General features: G+C 44.7%; 1 protein-coding gene across 1 annotated transcript in view; it reads left to right on the top strand.

Moving 5' to 3' along the window:
* The window catches only part of madd (MAP-kinase activating death domain), a 183,895-nt gene that overhangs the window by 55,767 nt on the left and 106,576 nt on the right, over positions 1–21,552 (top strand). Inside the window, exon 5 of the mRNA XM_063062301.1 lies at positions 6,732–6,863. Within this exon, the coding sequence (XP_062918371.1) occupies positions 6,732–6,863 (132 nt within the window). The remainder of the gene's footprint in view (positions 1–6,731; positions 6,864–21,552) is intronic.

The following is a 21,552-nucleotide window of genomic DNA, read 5'->3' as shown; positions in this document are numbered from 1 at the left end:
TTCTTTCAGTTAGTCCTGACCAAGGGTCTCGGCCGGAAATGTCGACTGTACCTCTTCCTAGAGATGCTGCCTGGCCTGCTGCGTTCACCAGCAACCTTGACGTGTGTTGCACGAAGAAGAAGAAATTCACTGGATATGTACCTCACCCAAGCTTGTCCTCACTGAAGCCTGCTGAGTCGAAGCCGAACAGTGGTCCACTTACACAATGACAGCTCTTCTTGTCTCTGCCTTATTTTTATTTGCCCTTGCTAATGAATCACCATTTGATTGGCCGCCGGGAACCACTGAATACCCGCAAACGCTCCTTTTTAAAATCTCTCATGCATCTCCATTGGGCCGCTGGAAATATGTCAAAAACTTGTGAATGCTCTTTTTTTATATCTCACTCGTGAGTTACCTTTTCTCTTACTCCTGACTCAGTTGGACCACGAGAAAAACCTGTTTGTCTTGAATGGACTGTTCTTTATTTCAGAAAATTAGCTACAACAGTTTCAAGTTCCATGCCATTCTTCCAAATCCCAGCAGATGCAAAGCTTGCCTGTCCAGACTTCCCTCATTAGACATTTAACCATTTTGGGTATTAGTCTAGTTAACTCTCATCTGCTTCCAGTGCATTAATATCCTAAATTAAAGAGAGAGGTATTGTCTATAATATTCCAGATGTGGTCTCACATAAGTAAATGTATATAAGTAAAGAATGTAAGTAAAAAATGATCTCTACTTTTTTGATTTCTTGTGTAATGTGTTATATGCTTTCCTTGTCACCTACTATATCTTCGGGGTCCTCCGAGGGGGAGGGAGAATGATGGACCCAATCGGACGGATACAGTTAATTACAGGGAACGACTACGACCAAGAGCTAGAATAAGAGGCTCTGAGTGTCCAGTGTGTTGGTGTGGGTGAGCATTTTCCAGCATTAAAAGTTTACGAGTTCATCATCATACTCCAGGTCAGACGAGAAATAACCCAGCTCAGGTTTCAGACCACAGTACCCAGGTAGATCCTTCGCATGATAGCAGTGGTGTGGTGGTAGAGAAGAAGAGGAAGGTCAAGTGGCCAGCAATGGCAGATGAGAAAGCTTGGCGTGTATTTGATGAGGATATCAGTATGATGTTGGAGAACACTCTCAGGGGAACATCAAAGAGAAAGTTGGAAGTGATGGGCGATATGATTTACGATGTTGGAAAGTGCAGGTTTGGTTTGGTTGAGTTGAAGAAAACAAAGCCTACACAGGAACCAAGCAGGCGCCAGAAGGAGATTAGTAGGTTGAGGAGAGAGCTTAGATCGTTGAGACAGAGGTGGAAGGTAGCAAGTGAGGGTGACAAGCCAGGGCTTGCTGATCTTCGAGAGCATTTTTGAAAAAAGTTAGCATCACTTTGTCGTGCAGAGTCACAACGTAAAAAGAGAAAGAAGAGAGAGAAGGCAAGAAAATCGTTCTTTGAGAACCCTCACAAGCTCACAAAGAAACTGTTTGAACAAAGTAAAAGCGGGCAGCTTAACATCTCTCAACAAGAACTTGAGGATCACCTGGCAAAAGCACTTACTGTAACAAACAGCGGGAGGCTCCTTTGCTTGACATTTCAGGGCTTGTGAAGCCTACCAAGCCAGGAGTGAAGTTCGATCTGTCAGAACCCAAATTGGCAGAAGTGGAACGGTTCATCAGAAAGGCAAGGTCAGGCTCAGTGCCAGAACCTAATGGAGTGCCGTATAAGGTGTTCAAGAAGTGTGAAGAGCTGAGGAAATACTTGTGGAGATTGTTAAAGGTGGTGTGGAGACAAGGTGTTGTTCCTTTGTCATGGAGTGAGGCTGAAGGAGTATACATCCCGAAGGAAGAGAATTCTTCTACAAACCCCATTTCTAGAAAAGTTGGGATATTTTCCAAAATGCAATAAAAACAAAAATCTGTGATTTGTTAATTCACGTGAACCTTTATTTAACTGACAAAAGTACAAAGAAAAGATTTTCAATAGTTTTACTGACCAACTTAATTGTATTTTGTAAACATACACAAATTTAGAATTTGGTGGCTGCAACACACTCAACAAAATTTGGGACAGAGGCATGTTTACCATTGTGTTACATCACCTTTCCTTTTAATAACACTTTTTAATCGTTTTGGAACTGAGGATACTAATTGTAGTAGATTTGCAATTGGAAATTTTGTCCATTCTTGCTTGATATAAGACTTCAGCTGCTCAACAGTCCGTGGTCTCCGTTGTCTGATTCTCCTCTTCATGATGCGCCATACATTTTCAATAGGAGATAGATCTGGACTGGCAGCAGGCCAGTCAAGCACATGCACTCTGTGTCTACAAAGCCACGCTGTTGTAGCCCGTGCAGAATGTGGTCTGGCATTGTCCTGCTGAAATAAGCATGGACGTCCCGGGAAGAGACGTTGCCTTGATGGCAACATATATTTCTCTAAAATCCTAATATATGCTTCAGAGTCAATGGTACCTTCACATACATGCAACTCACCCATGCCGTGGGCACTGATGCACCCCCATACCATCACAGGTGCCGGCTTTTGCACCTTTCGCTGATAACAATCTGGATGGTCGTTTTCATCCTTGGCACGGAGAACTCGATGCCCATTTTTTCCGAAAACTAGCTGAAATGTGGACTCATCTGACCACAGCACACGGTTCCACAGTCTTTCAGTCCATCTGAGATGAGCTTGGGCCCAGAGAACTCGCTGGCGTTTCTGCGTAGAGTTGATTTATGGCTTCCTCCTTGCGTAATACAGTTTCAAGTTGCATTTCTGGATGCAGCAACGGACTGTGTTGAGTGACAGTGGTTTTCCGAAGTACTCCCGAGCCCAGATGGCTATAATTGTCACAGTAGCATGACGATTTCTTAGGCAGTGCCGCCTGAGGGCTCGAAGATCACGCACATTCAGCAGTGGTTTCCGACCTTGCCCTTTACACACTGAGATATCTCTGAATTCTCTGAATCTTTTCACAATATTATGTACTGTAGATGTTGAAAGACCTAAATTCTCTGCAATCTTGCGTTGAGAAATGTTCCTTTTGAACTGACTAACAATTCTCTCACGAATTTTGGCACAAAGGAGTGAGCCACGACCCATCCTTGCTTGCAAAGACTGAGCCTTTGATGGATGCTACTTTTATACCCAGTCATACCTCACCTGCTACCAATTAGCCTGCTTAATGTGGAGTCTTCCAAACCGGTGTTACTTGAATATTCTGTGCACTTTTCAATCTTATTTCAACTCTGTCCCAACTTCTGTTGAGTGCGTTGCAGCCATCAAATTCTAAATTTGTGTATATTTACAAAATACAATTAAGTTGGTCAGTAAAACTATTGAAAATCTTTTCTTTGTACTTTTGTCAGTTAAATAAAGGTTCATGTGAATTAACATATCACAGATTTTTGTTTTTATTGCATTTTGGAAAATATCCCAACTTTTTTTGGAAATGGGGTTTGTACATTGAATCAGTTCCGACCGTTTTTACTCCTGAATGTAGAGGGGAAGATGATGTTTGGCATTCTGGCAGAACGAATATCTTCATTTGTGATAGAGAATGAATTAGTAAATACATCTGTGCAGAAGGCAGGAATAGCAAGCTTCCCAGGATGCCTTGAACATTCTAGTATGATATTGCATACCATCCAGGAGTCAAAAAGTTTGAGAAGAAATCTGGCTGTAGTTTGGCTTGATCTGGCAAATGCGTATGGTTCTGTTCCCTATGTCCTGATTGAGCTTGCAATGGAATTCCTATGGATACCTGCTAAGGTGAGAAACTTTGTTATGCAGTGCTGCAACGATTTCCGGATGAGGTTTTCCACTCAGCAGTTTACAACTAGGTGGCAGAGCTTGGATGTTGGAATCCCAATGGGATGTGCAATTTCACCCATCCTTTTTGTGTTAGCCATGGAGGTCATTGTGAGGGCTGCAGAATCAATGGGACCAGGTGTCGCACTTGATGGCGGAGGGGAGTTACCACCAATACGAGCGTTCATGGATGATCTTACCATTTTGGGTCCCAGCACGGAGGCAGTGGAAAATTTACTATCTAGACTCGAGGAGCTAATGGATTGGGGAAAGAATGAAGTTCAAGACCAAGAAGTTAAGGAGCCTTGTTCTTAGGAGAGGAAAGCTGGTTGACTTTCATTTCACCCTTTGTAGAGAGGAGATTCCATCCATTCAGGACCAACCAGTTAAGAGCATCGGGCGATGGTACACAGAGGAGCTGAGAGACACCAAGAGGGTTCAAGAGACAGGAGAACAGATCAGCAGAGGTCTGATGTCTGTTGACAAGTGTGGCTTGCCTGGCAAGTTGAAGTTGTGGTGCTTGCAGTACGGACTGATGCCATGGATAATGTGGCCACTAACCGTCTATGAAGTGGAATGTCCCATGATGAGGCAATGGAACGGAAGATCAACAAGTATGTGAAGAAGTGGCTTGGAGTACCGAGCAGCCTCACCAATGTTGCATTTCACAGCAGGCAGACAAAGCTTACCATCCCAGTGCAATCCCTTGTTGAAGAGGTCAAGGTAGCCAAGGTAAGATCATTCTTGATGCTTCAAGACTCAAAAGACCCTGTCATCAAGAACATCCAGCCGGATGTGAGATCAGGCAGGAAGTGGTCAGCCCGTGTAGCAGTTGATGAGGCAGAGTCTAGATTGAAGCACAAGGAGACGGTTGGGGCTATCCAGCTAGGCCAACAGGGACTTGGATGGACAACCCACAAGTGGTGGTAAGGAGTGCCCTGAGCTTATAACAGAAGAAATACGAGAGGTAGAAGAGGAGAAGAGGTTAGCTAAATCAGCTGGCCTGGCCAAACAAGGGGCTTGGACCTGGTGGGAAAGTGTTGAACAACGACATCTATCTTGGAATATTCTGTGGCAGATGGAACCACTCCGCATTTCTTTTCTATGCAGAGTAGCATATGATCTGCTCCCAACATCTGCCAACCTCAGCACCTGGTATGAAGATAAGACAGACAAGTGTGCTGCTTGTGGCAAGAAGGGAGCACTTCAACATATTTTGAGTGCATGCAGAGTCAATCTTTCCAGCGGCATGTGCACTTGGAGACATAACAACTTTCTCAAAGTTGTAACAGAAGCGGTTGAGCAGAGAGTACTGCAGCACAACTTATCTCATGTCCCATGTGCACAGAACATCGCATGTCATTTGTGAAAGAAGGCTCCAAGTCAAGGGTGTACAGCGCAGGCTCACGATCAAGCATACTTTCTTCAGCCAATGATTGGTGTGTCAAGGCTGACCTGGACAGGAAAGGCAGTTTCCCGGAGCAAATAGCTTTCACCACATTGCGTCCGGATATAATCATATGGTCTGACACCAGTAGAGAAGTGGTTATTGGTGAACTCACAATCCCCTGGGAAGACAACATCGATGAAGCCCCTGAGCGCAATTTAACCAAGTATGCATGATTAAGATCAGAGTGCAGAGACAGAGGGTGGAAGGTCTCATGCTATCCATTGGAAGTAGGCTGCCGTGGGTTTATTGCGTTCACTGTCCAGAAATGGCTGCATGACCTTGGCTTCACTAGAAGAGAGATCAAGTCAACCAGCAGGGCTGTAGCTGAGGCAGCAGAGAAAGGATCAGCATGGGTGTGGACCAAGTATGTCCAGAGGGGCAGATGGTCAGACAGTGTATACATATCTTGTAAACCTTTCAGTAGTTGCATAGACACCTGAAGAGCAGACTATCTGTTGGCTGGAAGAGACCAACAAGTCTGATAGAGGCAGATCCCAAGTTTTTAACGCAAACACGGGGAGTTCTGCAGAAGCTGGAAATTCAAGCAACACACATCAACGTTGCTGGTGAACGCAGCAGGCCAGGCAGCATCTCTAGGAAGAGGTACAGTCGGCGTTTTGGGCCGAAACTCTTCATCAGGAATCCTGACAAAGGGTCTCGGCCCGAAACGTCGACTGTACCTCTTCCTAGAGATGCTGCCTGGCCTGCTTTGTTCACTAGCAACTTTGATGTGTGTTGCTAAGTTTTTAAATTCATCAGTGGGAGGGGGTGCTTTAGCACTGCTGGCCCACCACCTCGAGGGAGTCTTGATCATAAGCGGGCAGAAACTCCTGAAGACAGGTGGCAGATCAACTGATGATCCCACTGGTGATAGGACAGGACAGTTAACATCTTAGTCCACGTGTAATTTTTTAACTCTCTTTGGCCGTCGCCCCCCCCCCCCCCAATTAGGGGACACAGATCTTTCTCTACCCCAGAGCTCTGCAGTCTCTTGCCTTTTAAACAATATGCTTCTTAATTTTCATGCTAAAATGACGGCTTTATTTGCTAGATCCTTAGCCATTCATGTGATCTTTAGAAAGTCTCTTTTTTTTCTCATGAAATGGCGAGTCTGCATTTTCACAATTTTCCAAGGTAAATCGGTTGATTATTGTCACATGTACTGAGTTTAAAAAAAACTTGCATGCCATCCACACCAATTATTTCACTGAGGTAGTACAAAGAAAACAACTGGGTGCAGTATATAGTGTTAAGTTGCAGAGAAAGTGCAGTGCAGACAGACATTAAGGTGCGAAGCCATAACAAGGTAGATTGTAATTGTCATGGTAGTAATAATGGCATTTTTCAATCAGCTTTTGTTGTTAGGCTAACTGATCAAAAGATCCTAATTTTCAAACTATCATTTTAAATAACACTGTTATACATGGATGTTGGCGAATGTGCTTGTGTTCTTGTTTAATGACGATGCTCCTGTTTGCTTCACAGGTGGTGTTGCAATCCCGTGATTACAATGCACTGTCCATGAGTGTGATGGCTTTTGTCGCAATGATTTATCCTCTGGAATACATGTTCCCAGTTATTCCCTTGCTGCCCACTTGCATGGCTTCAGCAGAGCAGGTACGGAGTGAAGCTTAGAAACTGAAACTGGGTCCAAAAGACCCCACAGTACTTGTTGCGTCTATATAGGCTGTGGAGGAATTTAAATTATATTGGGCAGGGCAATGTAATGGGTATATCTACTAGATTATAATCGAGAGCTACAAAGCACTGAGGGCTTGGTTCAAACCTATTGTAGTAGCTGGAAAATCTGAATTTAATTAGCAAAAAAATTTGAAATTCTGAAAGTAATATCAGTGGTGATGATCATAATGACATTAGTCTGATATAACTCCTTTAGTACAGGTATGATGGTGGCTTATTTGAAGCTTGTGTTTTTAAACTTGATCTTGCCTGTACGTAACTTTAGACCAAAGCAATGTGGTTGACCATTCAATGGATTCAATGTCCGCTTGGTTCTATGCCAAGATTTCAATTGTTCTGATATTCATCTGTTTATTACAATTTATTCTGCTGCAAGTAACTCTCCTTGTATCTCAGGTAAGTACAACTTCAATAGCTTCAAAAAGCACAAGATTCAAGACAGTTTAATGTCATTTCCAATACACAAGTGCAAGGGAGAATGAAATAATTGCTACAGCACAAAAAAACACAAGCTAAAGAACACAATAATAAAAAATACATATAAATATGCAAGATAGCTTGTACAGAGATTCATTGCATATCCATGAAGTGACGCCAAACACAGGAATGTCTGTACATAAGGTGACTCTAGGAGGAAATGATAAAGTAGTGGTGGTGGGTCTGTGGAGAGATGGGTTAGTAGGTGAAGGTATTGATACACCTTATTGCTTGGGGAAAGTAACTGTTTTTAGTCTAGTGGGTACTGGTGTGGATACTACGTAGCCTCCTCCTTGATGGGAGTGTAGGAAACAGTCCCTAAGCACGGTGGGTCTGATCATTCACCATGTTCTGGCCCTTTCCCAGTACTTTTTTGTTTATGTCCTTGATGTCGGGTAGGTTGGTGCTGGTGATACGTTGAGCAGTTTTGAATACCTGTTGAGGAACCTTCCTGTCTGTCACAGTGCAGTTTTTTGTGTCATGCATTGGTGCAGAATGTTAGGATCCTTTCTACTGCTCATCTGTGAAGGATATGAGTACAGGTATGCATAGTCCAGCTCTCCTCAGAAAGTAGAGGCCTTGGTGAGCTTTCCTGATTGTGTAGGATATGTTCAAGGACCATGAGGCTGTGCAAGATGAGCACTCCCAGGAGTTTGAAACTGCTCACAGCTTCCACTGTTGTGCCGCTGAGGTAAAAGGGGATGTGATTAATGTGAGTTATCAGTCTTGATAACTATCTCCTTTATCTTGTGATATTGAGGAAGACGTTATTTGCCTGGCACCAGGCCTCAAACTCTTCCCACAACTCTCTGTAGGCTATCTAATCATTGTTGATGATGAGCCCCACCAATGTCGTGTAATCGGCGAATTGACAATATGATTACTTGGGTATTTCACCATGCAGTTTTGTTTGAGCAGAGTGTACAGCAATGGGCTCAGCACACAGCCCCGGGTCTCCCATGTTAAAGATGATTTAGAGGGAGATGTAGTTATGCACCCTGACTGTCTGAGGTCTGTTAGGAAGTCTAACAACTGGTTGCACCGAGATGTATTTAGACCGAGGGATAAGGGTTTGTTCACCAAGGTCCGTGGGACAATAGTGTTGAATGCTGAACTGAAATCCAGAAACAGCATTCTGACACAGGTATCCTTGTGTCAGAGCCAGGTGCATAACAGATTCTACGGCACCTGTTGTAGAGCAGTTCTGTTGGTAGGCATATTGATGTGTGTCCAGTGTGGCAGGAATGGAGCTTTTTTGATATGTGCTGTTATCAGCCATTCGGAGCACTTTATTATGAGTAGCATTAGTGCCATCAGGCAGAATTCGTTTAGACCATAAGATATAGGAGCAGAATTAGGCCATTTGTCCTGTTGAGACTGCTTTGCCATTTCATTATGGCTGATCCATTATTCCTCTCAGCCCCAATCTCCCAGCTTCTCCCTATAGCACCTCATGCTCTGACCAATCAAAAATCTATCAACTTCTGCCTTAAATATCATAAAGACTTGGCCTGGGCAGCTGCATGTGACAATGAATTCACCACTTGCTGGCTAAAGAAATTCCTCATCATCTCTGTTCTAAAAGGACATCCTTCTATTGAGGCTGTGTTCTCTAGTCCTAGATTCTCCCACCATAGGACACATCCTATCCAAATACACTCTATCAAGACCTTTCACCATTCGATAGGTTTCAATGAGGTCACCCTTATTTTTCTGAATTCTAGTGAGTACAGGCCCAGAGCCATCAAACGCTCTTCATATGGCAAGCCATTCAAGCTTGGAATCATTTTTGTGAACCTCCTTTGAACTCTCTTCAGTGTCAGCACATCCTTTCTAAGATAAGGGGCCCAAAACTACTCTGAATACTCTAAGTGAGGCCTCACCAGTGCTTTATAAAGCCTCAACATAACGTCCTTACTTTTATGTTCTATTCCTCTTGAAATGAATGCTTACATTGCATTTGTCATCCTCACCATGGACTCAACCTGAAAATTAACCTTTAGGGAATCCGCCACAAGGACTCTCAAGCCCCTTTTGAGCCTCAGACTTTTGAATGTTCTCTTTATTTTGAAAATAGTCAGCCCTTCCATTACTACTACCAAAGTGCGTGACCGTACACTTCCCGACTCCGAGAATGGGCAAAGTGCAGATGAAATGCAGTCTGTCTAAGCCTCTCTACTTCCTCGAAACTATCTGCCCCTCCACCTATCTTCGTATCATCCACAAACTTTGCAACAAAGTTATCAACTCCATCATCCAAGTAATTGATATATAACGTAAAAAGAAGTAGTCTCAACACCACTAGTCACCGGCAGACAGCCAGGAAAGGCTCCCTTTATTCCCGCTACACACATCAAAGTTGCTGGTGACCACAGCAGGCCAGGCAGCATCTCTAGGAAGAGGTACAGTCGACTGTACCTCTTCCTAGAGATGCTGCCTGGCCTGCTGCATTCACCAGCAACTTTGATGTGTGTTGCTTGAATTTCCAGCATCTGCAGAATTCCTCGTGTTTACCTTTATTCCCGCTCTTTGCCTCCTGCTAATCAGCCACTGCTTTTACTATGCTAGTATCTTTCCTGTAATACAATAGGTTCTTAGCTTGTTAAGCAGCCACACGTCAAAGGCCCTCTGAAAATCCAGATACACAACATCAACTGATTCTCCTTTGTCTTTCCTGCTTATTATTTCTTCAAAGAATTCCAACAGATTTGTCAGGTAAAATTTTCCCTTGAAGAAACCATGTTGACTATGGCCTATTTTATCATGTGCCTCCAGGTACTCCGAAACCTCATCCTTAACAATGGATTCCAACGTCTTCCCAACCACTAAGGTCAGACTAAGTGGCCTATAATTTCCTTTCTTTTGCCTTTCTCCCTTCTTGAAGAGTGGAGTGACATTTGCAATTTCCCGGACTTCCAGAACCATTCCAGAATCTAGTGATTCTTGAAAGATCATTGCCAATGCCTCCACAGTGTATTCAGACACCTGTTTCAGATCTCTGGGATGTACATCTTCTGATCTTGGTGATATATCTACCTTCAGACCTTTCATTTTCCCAAGAATTTTCTCCTTTGTAATGACAAATTCACACACTTCTGAGTCCTGACACTGGAACTTCCACCATACTGCCAGTGTCTTCCACAGTGAACACAGATGCAAAATATTTATTCAGTTTGTCTGTCATTTTCTTGTCTCCCATTACTACCTCTCTCTCCAGTACCATTTTCCAGCAGTCCGATATCCACTGTCTTACACTTCATGTATCTGAAGAAACATTTGGTATCCTCTTTAATATTTTTGCCAGCTTACTTTCATATTCCATCTTTTCCTTCCTGATTTTTGTTTTAATTACCTGTTGGTTTTTAAAGGCTTCCCAATCCTCTAAATTCCCACTAATTTTTGCTCTACTATATGCCCTCTGTTTTAGAATTGAGAATTTAGAATTTATTTAAACCTTACATCCATCCCACAATGTGAGGGAGTAAAATTCTTTGCGTTACGACTCCATTGCAATGTACAGACATGTAAATTTAAAAGTCTAATGGCTTGTAGAAAGAAGCTGTCCCATAGCCTGTTGGTCCTGGCTTTAAAGCTGCAGTATAATTTGCCAGACGGAAGTAGCTGAAACAGTTTATAGTTGGGGTGACTGGTGTCCCCGATGGTCTTCCAAGCCTTTTTCAGCACCTGCTGCTATAAATGTCCTCATTGGAGGGAAGTTCACATCCACAAAAGCGCGAGGCTGTCTGTACCACTCTGCAGTGCCCATCGATCAAGGTTGGTACAGTTCTCGTACCAGGCGGTGATACAGCCGTTCAGTATGCTCTCAATGGTGCCCCTGTAGGAGGTCTTGAGGATTTGGGGGCCCATGCTGAACTTCTCCAGTCGCATGAGGTGGAAGAGACACTGTTGTGCCTTTTTTTTTGCCACAAAGCCGGCGTGTACCATCCAGGTGAGATCATTGGTGATGTGTATACCAAGGAACTTGAAACTACTCACTCTCTCAAGTATAGACCCATTGATGTGGATTAGGCCGAACTCGTCTCCATTTCTCCTGTACTCCACAATCAGCTCTTTTGTTTTTTCGACCAGCACCACTGTGTCAGGGTGTCAAGCTCTTCTCTGTACGTTGTCTCAACACCGCTAGAAATAAGGCCAGTCAAAGTTTTGTTATCTGTGAATTGGAGCTGTGTTGTGGCAGTACAGTCGTGGGTGTAAAGGAGTAGAGAAGGGGACTCAGAACACAACCCTGGGGGGCACCTTTGCTGAGGGTCAGGGTGCAGAAGTGAGGAAACCCATCAGTACCACCTGTCGGCAATCTGATAGGAAGTCTAGGATCCAGCTACACAAGGCGGGGTGCAGACCGAGGTCTCTGAGCTTCCTGTCAAGTCTGGAGGCAATTATGATGTTGAATGCTGAACTGTAGTCCAGGAACAGCATTCTAACGTATGCATTAGTTCAGAAGGTTTAGAGTTCTTTAGTACAGGTATGATGGTGGCTTATTTGAAGCATGTGGAGATAGCACCTAGGATAAGTGAAATATTGAAGATGTTTGTAAAAATGTCTGAGTTGGTGGGCACTTTCCTTGAGTACTTAGCCTCAGATGTTGTTTGGCTTGGTGGCCTTGCGTGGGTTGACACTCTGCAGAATCCTTCTCAGGTCTGCTGCTGTTAGAGACGGTGGCTGCTCACCTTAAAGGGGGTTAGCTTTCATGGTAAACCAGGTCGATTGTCAGCAAGGAGAAGATGTTAGTTCTGACCTCCAGAGACAATGGTCTCCCAGTGAGGAAGTCACAATCCAGTTACAGAGGACCACGTTTTGAATCTTGTTGGTTAGTACTGAGGGTAGATTGTGTTGAACACTGAACTGTAATCAACAAACAGCAGCCTGATGTAGGTATTGCTATTGTACAGGTGATCAAAGGCCAAGTGGAGAGCTAGTAAGATTGCATCCTCTGTAGACCTATTGTGGCAATAGGCAAATTGCAGCAGGTATCAACTCCTGCTTAAACAAGCTATGACCTAACTCTGGAAGTAGTTTACAGTAGATGTGAGTGCCACTGGGTGATAGTTGTTGAGGCAGCTCACACTGCTCTCCTTGGGCCTTGATATGATTGTCGCCTCTGACTGCAACAGCGAGAGATTGAAGATATCCTTGAATGCTGCTGCCATTTGATTGGCTCAGCTTTTCAGAGCCAGACCAGGTACACCATCACGGCCTGACAACGCATGAGGAGTCAACCTCTTGAAATATGTTTTGATGTTGGTCTCTGAGACTGAGATCTCTGGGTCACCAGATGCCACAGGGGTTTGCGCGGATATAGTTTTATTCTCCTTTTCAGAGCATGCAGAAAAAACATTGAGCTCAACTGAGAATGAAGCATCGTAGCTATTCATGAAGCTGGATTTGCTTTGTAGGAAGCAATGGCCTGCAAACTCTGTCGGTCCTGACATGCATCCGATTCAGTCTCTAACCTCAATTGGAATTGTTTTGTTCACTTTTAAAATGGCTTTCCTTTGGTTGTACCTGGACTGGTATAGTTCTAGATCACTAGGCTTGCATGCCACAATTCTAGTCCTCAGCACGCTCTGAATCTCCTGGTTCATCTACAGCTTTTGGTTTAGTTATGTCCAGTATGTTCTCAAAGGCACACACTCATCTACACAAGTCTTGATGAAGGCACTGACAATTGTGGTGTATTCATTCAGATTCAAGATGAATCCCTGAATATTGTGTAGATTACCGATTTACAGCAGTTCTGTAAGTGCTCCTGTGCTTCTCTTTACTTACACCATCTTGGTCCTCACCTTTGGTGCCATGGTCTTTTCTCTTTGCCTATGCACTAGGAATAGAAGTACAGCTAGGTGATTGGACTTCCCAAGGCGTGCGTGTGGGAAGGCATGGTAAATGTTCTTGATGGTGACATAGTGTGTTGGCTCCTCAGATTTCACAGTTGGTAGTTTGTGGTAGTTGTTCAGAGACTTCTTTAAGCTGGCCTGTGAAATTCCCTGCAATGATGGAGAGGGCATCAGGGTGTGTTGTTTTGTAAATCATAAAGTATACCCCACCTACCCTGCCTTTAAAAGACTCAACTTGACCTGTCTTTGCAGTGAGTCATGAAGCTATTGGGTTGCAGCACTACATCGGAAATGGCGACTGTGTACTATGTTTCTGTGAAGCAAACTACCCAGCAGTCCTGATGTCCTTGTGGTACTGCAATCTTGATCTGATATCTTCAATTTTATTTTCCACAGTCTGTATATTTGCAACCAGGATGGTTGGGAATGGGGAGGATGGTCTTAAATCACCTGCATCTCAGTTGTTGCTGTAGACCAGTGTGCCATCCCTGCTTCCATTTTCTTAAATGGGATCTGCACTCACGACCCGAGTTCGCTAATTTTGGGTATCACTACATTTTTAAAAACATATCTTAAAACAATGTTGCTTACCCATGGCTGTGACTATGGATTTCAGCTGCAGTAGTCCTAGACAGGAATATTTGATGATTCCATCAGGGCTGCATGCAAAGCGTTGTCATGCATTAGCGCCCCCTCACCATGTAAATCCTACTCTGGTTTGTCCTCGCAGAGTGCAACTTCTCATGCTTGTCTGCATTAAATTCCATCTGCCATTTTACAGCCCCATTTTTCCACTGGTCCAGATCCTGATAGCCTTTGATAGGCTTTCTCACTGTCTACTCGACCCCTAAGCTTGGTCTTGCCCACAAGTTTGTTGATGCAGTTTTCCACATTGTATCAACAATCTGGCTGATAGACCTTCACTTTAATGGCCTCAAAGCCATCTGTGTCAATGAATTCCACAGATTCACCACTCTCTGGCTGAAGAAATTCCTCCTCTTTCCTGTTCTTAATGGACATCCCTCTATTCTGAGACTGTGTTCTCTGGTCCTCGACTCACCCAGTATAGGAAACACCCTCTCTATATCCACTCTTCCTAGGCCTTTCAATATTTGTTAGGCTTCAATGAGATCTCTCTCTGCATTCTTCTAAACTCCAGTGAGTGCTACAACAAAATCTCCTCATATGTTAACCCTTTAATTCCTGGGATAATCTTGTGAACCTCTTCTGGACTCTGTCCAATACTAGGACATCTTAGATAAGGGGCCCAAAACTGCTCACAGTACTCCAAGTATGGTCTCACCAATGCTTTATAAAGCCTCAGCATCACATCCTCCTTATATTCTTGTTCAGTCAAAATGAATGCTGACATTGCATTTGCCTTCCTTACTCCCGACTCATCCTGCAAGTTTATCGTTAGAGAATCCTGCACACGGACTCCTAAGTCCCTTTACACCTCTGAATTTAGAATTTCTTCCCCATTTATTCCTTCTACTAAAGTGCATGATCATACATAGTCCCTACACTATATTCCATCTGCCACTTCTTTGCCCGTTCTTCAAATTTATCCACATTCTTCTGGAGGCTCCCTACTTCCTCAACACTAAGTGCCCCTCCATCTATCTTTGTATCGTCTGCGAACTTGGCCAATAGACTATTAATTCCGTCATCCAAATCGTTGACATAATGTGAAAAGAACTGGGCCCCTGTGGAGCACAACTTGTCACTGGCAGCCAACTAGTGTGGCGGGGGTACGTCGACTCAGACCATGAGAGGCCTGCATCGGGCATTTTCATGCCTTACAAGGCCCTCCCTATTCCCAGTCTTTGCCTCCTGCCAGTCTGCCAATCTTCTGTCAATGCTCATATCTTTCCTATAATGCTATGGTCTCTTATCTTTTTTAGCGGTCTCATGCACGGCAACTTTTCAAAGGCTTTTGAAAATCCAAGTAAACAATATTCACTGACTCTCCTTTGTCTATTCTGACTGTTATTCCCTCAAAGAATTCCAACGGATTTGTCAGGGCAGGTTTCCCCTTGAGGAAACCATGCTAATTTTGGCCTACTTCATCACATGCATCCGAGTTTCCCAAAATCTCATCCTTAATAATGGACACCAACATCTTTCCAACAACTGAAGTCAGGATAACTCCCAATTAGTTCATTTCTTCTGCTTCCTCATTTTTTTAAGAGTGGAGTGACATTCGCAATTTTCCAGTCCTCTGGAACCGTTCCAGAATCTACTGATTCTTAAAGATAGCTACTGATGCCTCCATAATCTCTTCAGCTATTTCTTTCAGAACCCTGGGGTGTACACCATTAGGTCCAGGTGACCTGCCTACCTTCGGACCTTTCAGCTTCCCAGGTATCATCATCTTAGTAATAGCACTCACTTCTGCCCCCAACATTCACGTTTTTGGTATACTGCTAGTATTTTACACAGTGAAGACTGATACAAAATACTGTTTGTCTGCCATTTCTTTGTCCCCCATCACTACATCTCCAGCATCATTTTCCAGCGGTCTGATAACTACTCTAACCCCTCTTTTAATCTTTATATATCTGAATAAACTTTTGATACGCAAACGACAGGAATTCTGCAGATATGCTCCTTTATGTTATTGGCTATTCTATTTCACCTTTTCTCTCCTTATGGCTTTTTAGTTGCCTTATGTTGGTTTTTAAAAGTTCCCCAAACCTCTAACTTCCCACATATTTTGCTATATTATATGCCCTCTCTTTTTCTTTTCTGCTGTCTTTGACTTCCCTTGTCAGCCACAGTTGCCTCTTCCTCCTTTTAGAATACTTCATTGGGATGTATCTATGCTGCTCTTTAAGTTTTGCCCCCATAAACTCCAGCCATTGCTGTTCTGCCATCATCCCTGCTAGTGTCTCCTTCCCACCACCTTTGGCCAGCTCCTCTCTCATGCTTCTGTAACTCCCTTTACTCTGCTTTAATACTCATATAACTAATTTTATCCTCTCCCTCTCAAACTGCAGGGTGAACTATATCATATTATGATCAGTGCCTCCTAAGAGTCCCTTTTAATCAAATTTTGGTTCATTACACAGCATGCAGTCTGGAATTGCCTTTCCCCTAATGGGCTAAATTGTACGGTGCACTTAAAAAAATAACATCTCATTGACATTCTACAAAAACCCTCTCTGGATCCAGAACTAACTGGACTTTCCCAATCTACCTGCGCATTGAAATCCCCATGACTATTATAATGTTGTCCTTACTACATGCCTTTTCTATTTCCCGTCGTGATTTGTATCGTATATTCTGGCTACCGTTTGGAGGCCTATATATAACTTTCATCAGGGTCTTTTTACCCTTGCTATTTCTTAACTCCACCCACAGGATTCTACATCTTCTTATCCCATGTCACTTCCTTCTCAGGACTTGATTTCATTTTATATTTGGTTTGCCAACAATGGACCCTGATCAGTCAAGGCATCAAAGGATTTGGCGAGAAGACAGGTATATAGGATTGAATGAGATCTGGGATCAGCCTTGATGGAATAGTACAGAGGAGGTTCACTAAAATGTTGCCTGGGTTTCAACTCCTAAGTTACAGAGAAAGGTTGAAGAGATTAGGTCTTTATTCCTTGGAGCGTAGAAGGTTGAGGGGGACTTGATAGAGGTATTTAAAATTATGAGGGGGATAGATAGAGTTGACGTGGATAGGCTTTTTCCATTGAGAGTGGGGGAGATTCGAACAAGAGGACACGAGTTGAGAGTTAAAGGACAAAAGTTTAGGGGTAACATGAGGGGGAACTTCTTTACTCAGGGAGTGGTAGCTGTGTGGAACGAGCTTCCAGCAGAAGTGGTTGAGGCAGGTTCGATGCTGTCGTTTAAAGTTAAATTGGATAGATATATGGACAGGAAAGGAATGGAGGGTTATGGGCTGAGTGCATGTCGGTGGGACTAGGTGAGAGTAAGAGTTCGGCACGGACTAGAAGGGCTGAGATGGCCTGTTTCTGTGCTGTAATTGTTATATGGTTACAATAGCAGAGCAGACTCAATGGGCTGAATGGCCCAATTCTGCTCCCATGTCTTATAGCCTTATGAACCCAGCACTGATCCCTGCAGCACACCACTAGTCACAGCCTCCAGTGAGAGGGACAAGTATCTTCTCCCACTCTCTGGCTTCTGTCGTGAAGCCAATGTCTAATTTACTACCTCGTCTTGAATGGTAATTGACCGAACCTTCTTGACCACTCCCTACCCCCCGTGGGACTTTGGTTCTCTTGACTCGTTTCTCTGTTTTCAGCAGTGGTCAGTATTCTAACATTAACATATGGAGATGTGGTCTGAGAGCCAAGATGAAGGTGTGTGATGCCTTTGTCATTATGTCAGTACCGTGTGTGTCTATATAAACATAGTCTAGTCTGTTTCCCTAGTGGCCATGGTGACGTGTTGGTGGAATTCGGGTAAAATATCCAGCATGATTGAAGTCTCCTGCAATTATGAAGAGACCATCTGGGTGCTTTTATAGGGAGCTGAAGATGCTGTAAAACTCTCCCAATGCATCCTTGGCATTCCTGCTTGGAGGTGGGGGGAATGTAGACAGCAGTGATGAACACAACAGTGAACTCCCTGAGTGGGTGATGTAGCCGGCATTTGTAAGAATTGTAAGAAGTTCAGTTGCTCCAGAATAATGACTACTAAATACAGAGGAGTTTGTGCAACAACCTTTGTTAATGTACACACAGAGTCCTCTTCCTCTCAATTTCCCTGGTGGAGTATCTGTCTGTGTAGAGAATGAAGAGTTTACTGACCAATATTAAACTAGGCATGACAACCCGCCTCAGAGTACGTTGATCCAGTTATGTTATATGGATCAGAATGTTGGACAATATCTAGTAACATGAGGAAACAAATTGAAGCAGCAGAGATGTGGTTTTTGAGGAGGATGCAAAGAATATCATGGACAAAACGAATATCTAATGAGGATATCATGAGCAGAGCAAGCACAAAAAGAGAAATGTATGAGATCATGAAAAGGCAATGTAACTTCATTAGACATGTGATTAGGAAAGAGGAGTTAGAATGCCTGATAATAATGGAAAAGATTGGAGGGAAGAAAGCAAAAGGAAGGCAAAGACAAATGATGATTGAGACAGCAGCCAGAGAACTGGAAATGAATACCAATGAATTTACCCAAAACAGGAGTGTGTGGGCCATAGCAGTCAAAGCTCAAACTGGGCATTGCACCTGATGATGATGTCTGTGTGGAACAGAGTCATCCCATCGAGTTGAAATACTGAGTCAGGCATGTTGTTTAGCTGCGTTTTGGTGAGAACCAGAATGCAGTTTCTCATGTCTTTCTGTGTGTTCGTTCTCAGTCTCAGTGAGTCCACTTTATTTTCTAGTGAGTGGACGTTAGCCAACATCATGAACATTTGATCAGACATTCCACAGATTTGCGATATTAGTGCAACTGCCTACACCATGTACAGCAGTGCAGAAAGACAGCAAGGTTTCTTAGTGAACCTCTCAAAACAGGGTTGAGTGCTGGATACAGCTAAGTCACGGCATTGAAGCCAAGCAAACCTCAGCATTCTTGCTCTTGTACTGAAATACTATGCTCCAGAACTAGCTATGGTGTAAGCCAAGCTGTTGCAGCGTTGCTCTCTTCTCCCCATCAATCTGCTCATCTGTGCTCATTTTGGGTATCTGCATTCATCTTGATCAAAAGGGCCAAATTCTGGAGGTCACACCTGTCATAAAGATACATATCATTGTTGCAGTTGAATCCTCCCAAACGTAGCACCTCTGCAGGAAGTCCCCAAGTCTCTGGCCTTGGCCCTATCAATTACATCTGCTCCATGTATATTATTAAGATGGCGCCGGTAACTGGCGACTTTGCGCGTGCTGTCCCGAGCAAACTGCCCTCTCCACTATCCTATAACCGAGAAACCCTTCTAAACCTGCAATCTAGCAAGATCAAGATCAACAACACCCTGGCGAAGCTACTGACCCAGCAGGACACCACTGCGCCAGAACTGCTTCTTAAACTCTGGACCACACCTGGACCCAACCAGCAAGGCCCACCACGTTCCCGGAGACCCGTGGTCTGCTACCGTGCCAGAGTGCTTGGAGACACGGCCCATTTCAACCAGCACCTCTCCGGAGCAGACAATCACACAGAAGTGACGGCGGAGACCTCAAGGTGCCCCAGACGCTTCCCGGAGCGACCACCGTAAAGCCCCGTTGGTGGCCATCCACAGCTGCTGGAGGTGAGGCCTCTGCCGCTGACTTTGGAAATCGAGCCCGAGGCTCGGCTGGAGCAGAGGCCTCCGCAACTGTGACTCAGCTTAAGGACTTGTTTCAGCCAGGAGCCTGGCCATACGGGATTAAGTGTCAGCTTTGGGGCCCGACCCAATCGACAGCCTGGGCCCTTGGCAGCTGGAAGTGGCAGCAGAGCCTCCCCCGTTACTCGGCCCGACCCGGAGCGCATGACGACGTGACCCGCCGATCGATCCCCGCGGGATGTATCCATCAACCTCAAATAGCTGACGACAATAGACTGCATCGATGGAAACCTGGAAAGATGCACTATTTACCGAGCAAGCGTGGGAAAAGAGCTGGGCTGCTGGTCAGATTGAAGCTGAGGGGCTTCAGGGTCCCTATGCCCACCATCCTACAAGCTAATGTGCAAGCCATAGAGAAGGAGGTGGATGATCTTAAAGGAAGACTCACCTACTGCAGGGAGATGCAGAACTGCTGTGTATTCTGTTTCATCGAGACCTGGCTCTCCCCTGCCACCCCCGACTATGCCATCTGACTGGAGGGATTTTCGATCCATTGGATGGACTGCACGGCGTCTTTGGGCAAGATGAGGGGAGGTGGTGTCTGCCTACTGCTCAACACTGCGTGGTGCTCGGATACAGTGGCACTGACAAGCTCCAGCAGCCTGGACCTGGAACACCTGTCGGTGAAGTGTCGTCCCTACTATCTGCCACGGGAATTCACCTCAGTCATACCGACAGTGGTCTATATTCCCCCCCAGGCGGACGTGGAGTGTGCTCTGAACATACTGTATGCCAACATCAGTGAACTTGAGACCAGGTATCCGGAGGCTTTGCTCATTACAGCCGGGGACTTTAACCAGGCCAACGTCAGAAAGGCGCTGCCAAAGTTACACCAACATGTCTCCTGCCCCACTAGAGGCGCGAATATACCTGACCACTGCTACACAGCAGTCAAGGATGCCTACTGTTCTGTCCCACGACCTCACTTTGGAAAATCGGACCATCAGGCTGTACTCCTGCTCCCGGCTTACAAACAGAAACTGAAGCGGGAGATCACGGTGTCAAAGGTAGTGTCGCATTGGACGGAGGAAACGGATGAGGTCCTCCGTGACTGCTTTGAATCGGTGGACTGGTTAGTATTCAAGGACTCGACAGCTAACCTCGATGAGTATGCCTCAGCTGTCACGAACTTTATTTGGAAACGCACGGAGGGCTGTGTGTCTTGCAAGACGATCCGGGTATTCCCTAACTGGAAACCTTGGATGAATTATGAGGTTAAGTCCCCTTTAAAGGCTAGAGCTGTGACTTTTAGGTCCGGGAATACCAGTGGCTACACGGAATCCAGGCGTGAACTCCGGAAAGCCATTAAGGGCGCCAAGAGGCAATATCGAGCCAAGTTGGAACCTCAGGCTAACCAGAGAGATGCCAGTCGACTATGGCAGGGTCTAAATGAGATCACTGGGTGCAAAGAAAAGGCTGGGAATATCAATAACTGTGGCACTTCTCTCGCTGACGAACTTAACTTATTCTACGCAAGATTCGAACAGAAGAGGAGCGTCCCGCTCCCTCCGGATGAACTGGACCTGGTGGCATCGAGATTCATTGTCACCGAGGAGGATGTTAGAAGGGTCTTCCTGAAGATAAATCCAAGGAAGGCGACGGGCCCAGATGGCATCCCAGGTCGGGTTCTCCGGGCCTGTGCAAGTGAGCTAGCTGGAGTGTTTGCTGACATCTTCACAACTGCTCCTTGCTTCAGTCTAAGATCCCCTCGTGTTTTAAGAAGGCAACGATAATCCCAGTGCCGAAGAAGAGCAAGGTGGCATGCCTGGATGACTATTGACCTGTGGCTCTGACATCAATTGCTATGAAGTGCTTCGAGAGATTGGTTATGGCACACATCAACCACAGCCTACCGGTCAACCTCGACACTTTGCAATTCGCCAACCGGAGCAACAGGTCAACGGCAGATGCCATCTCTCTGGCCGTACATTCCTCCTTAGAACACCTGGAGAA

The sequence above is a fragment of the Mobula hypostoma genome, chromosome 11 (assembly GCF_963921235.1).
Source record: "Mobula hypostoma chromosome 11, sMobHyp1.1, whole genome shotgun sequence".
Lineage (NCBI taxonomy): Eukaryota > Metazoa > Chordata > Chondrichthyes > Myliobatiformes > Myliobatidae > Mobula > Mobula hypostoma.
Note: the sequence above shows the minus strand (reverse complement) of the source record. Positions and strands in the feature narration are given on the sequence as shown.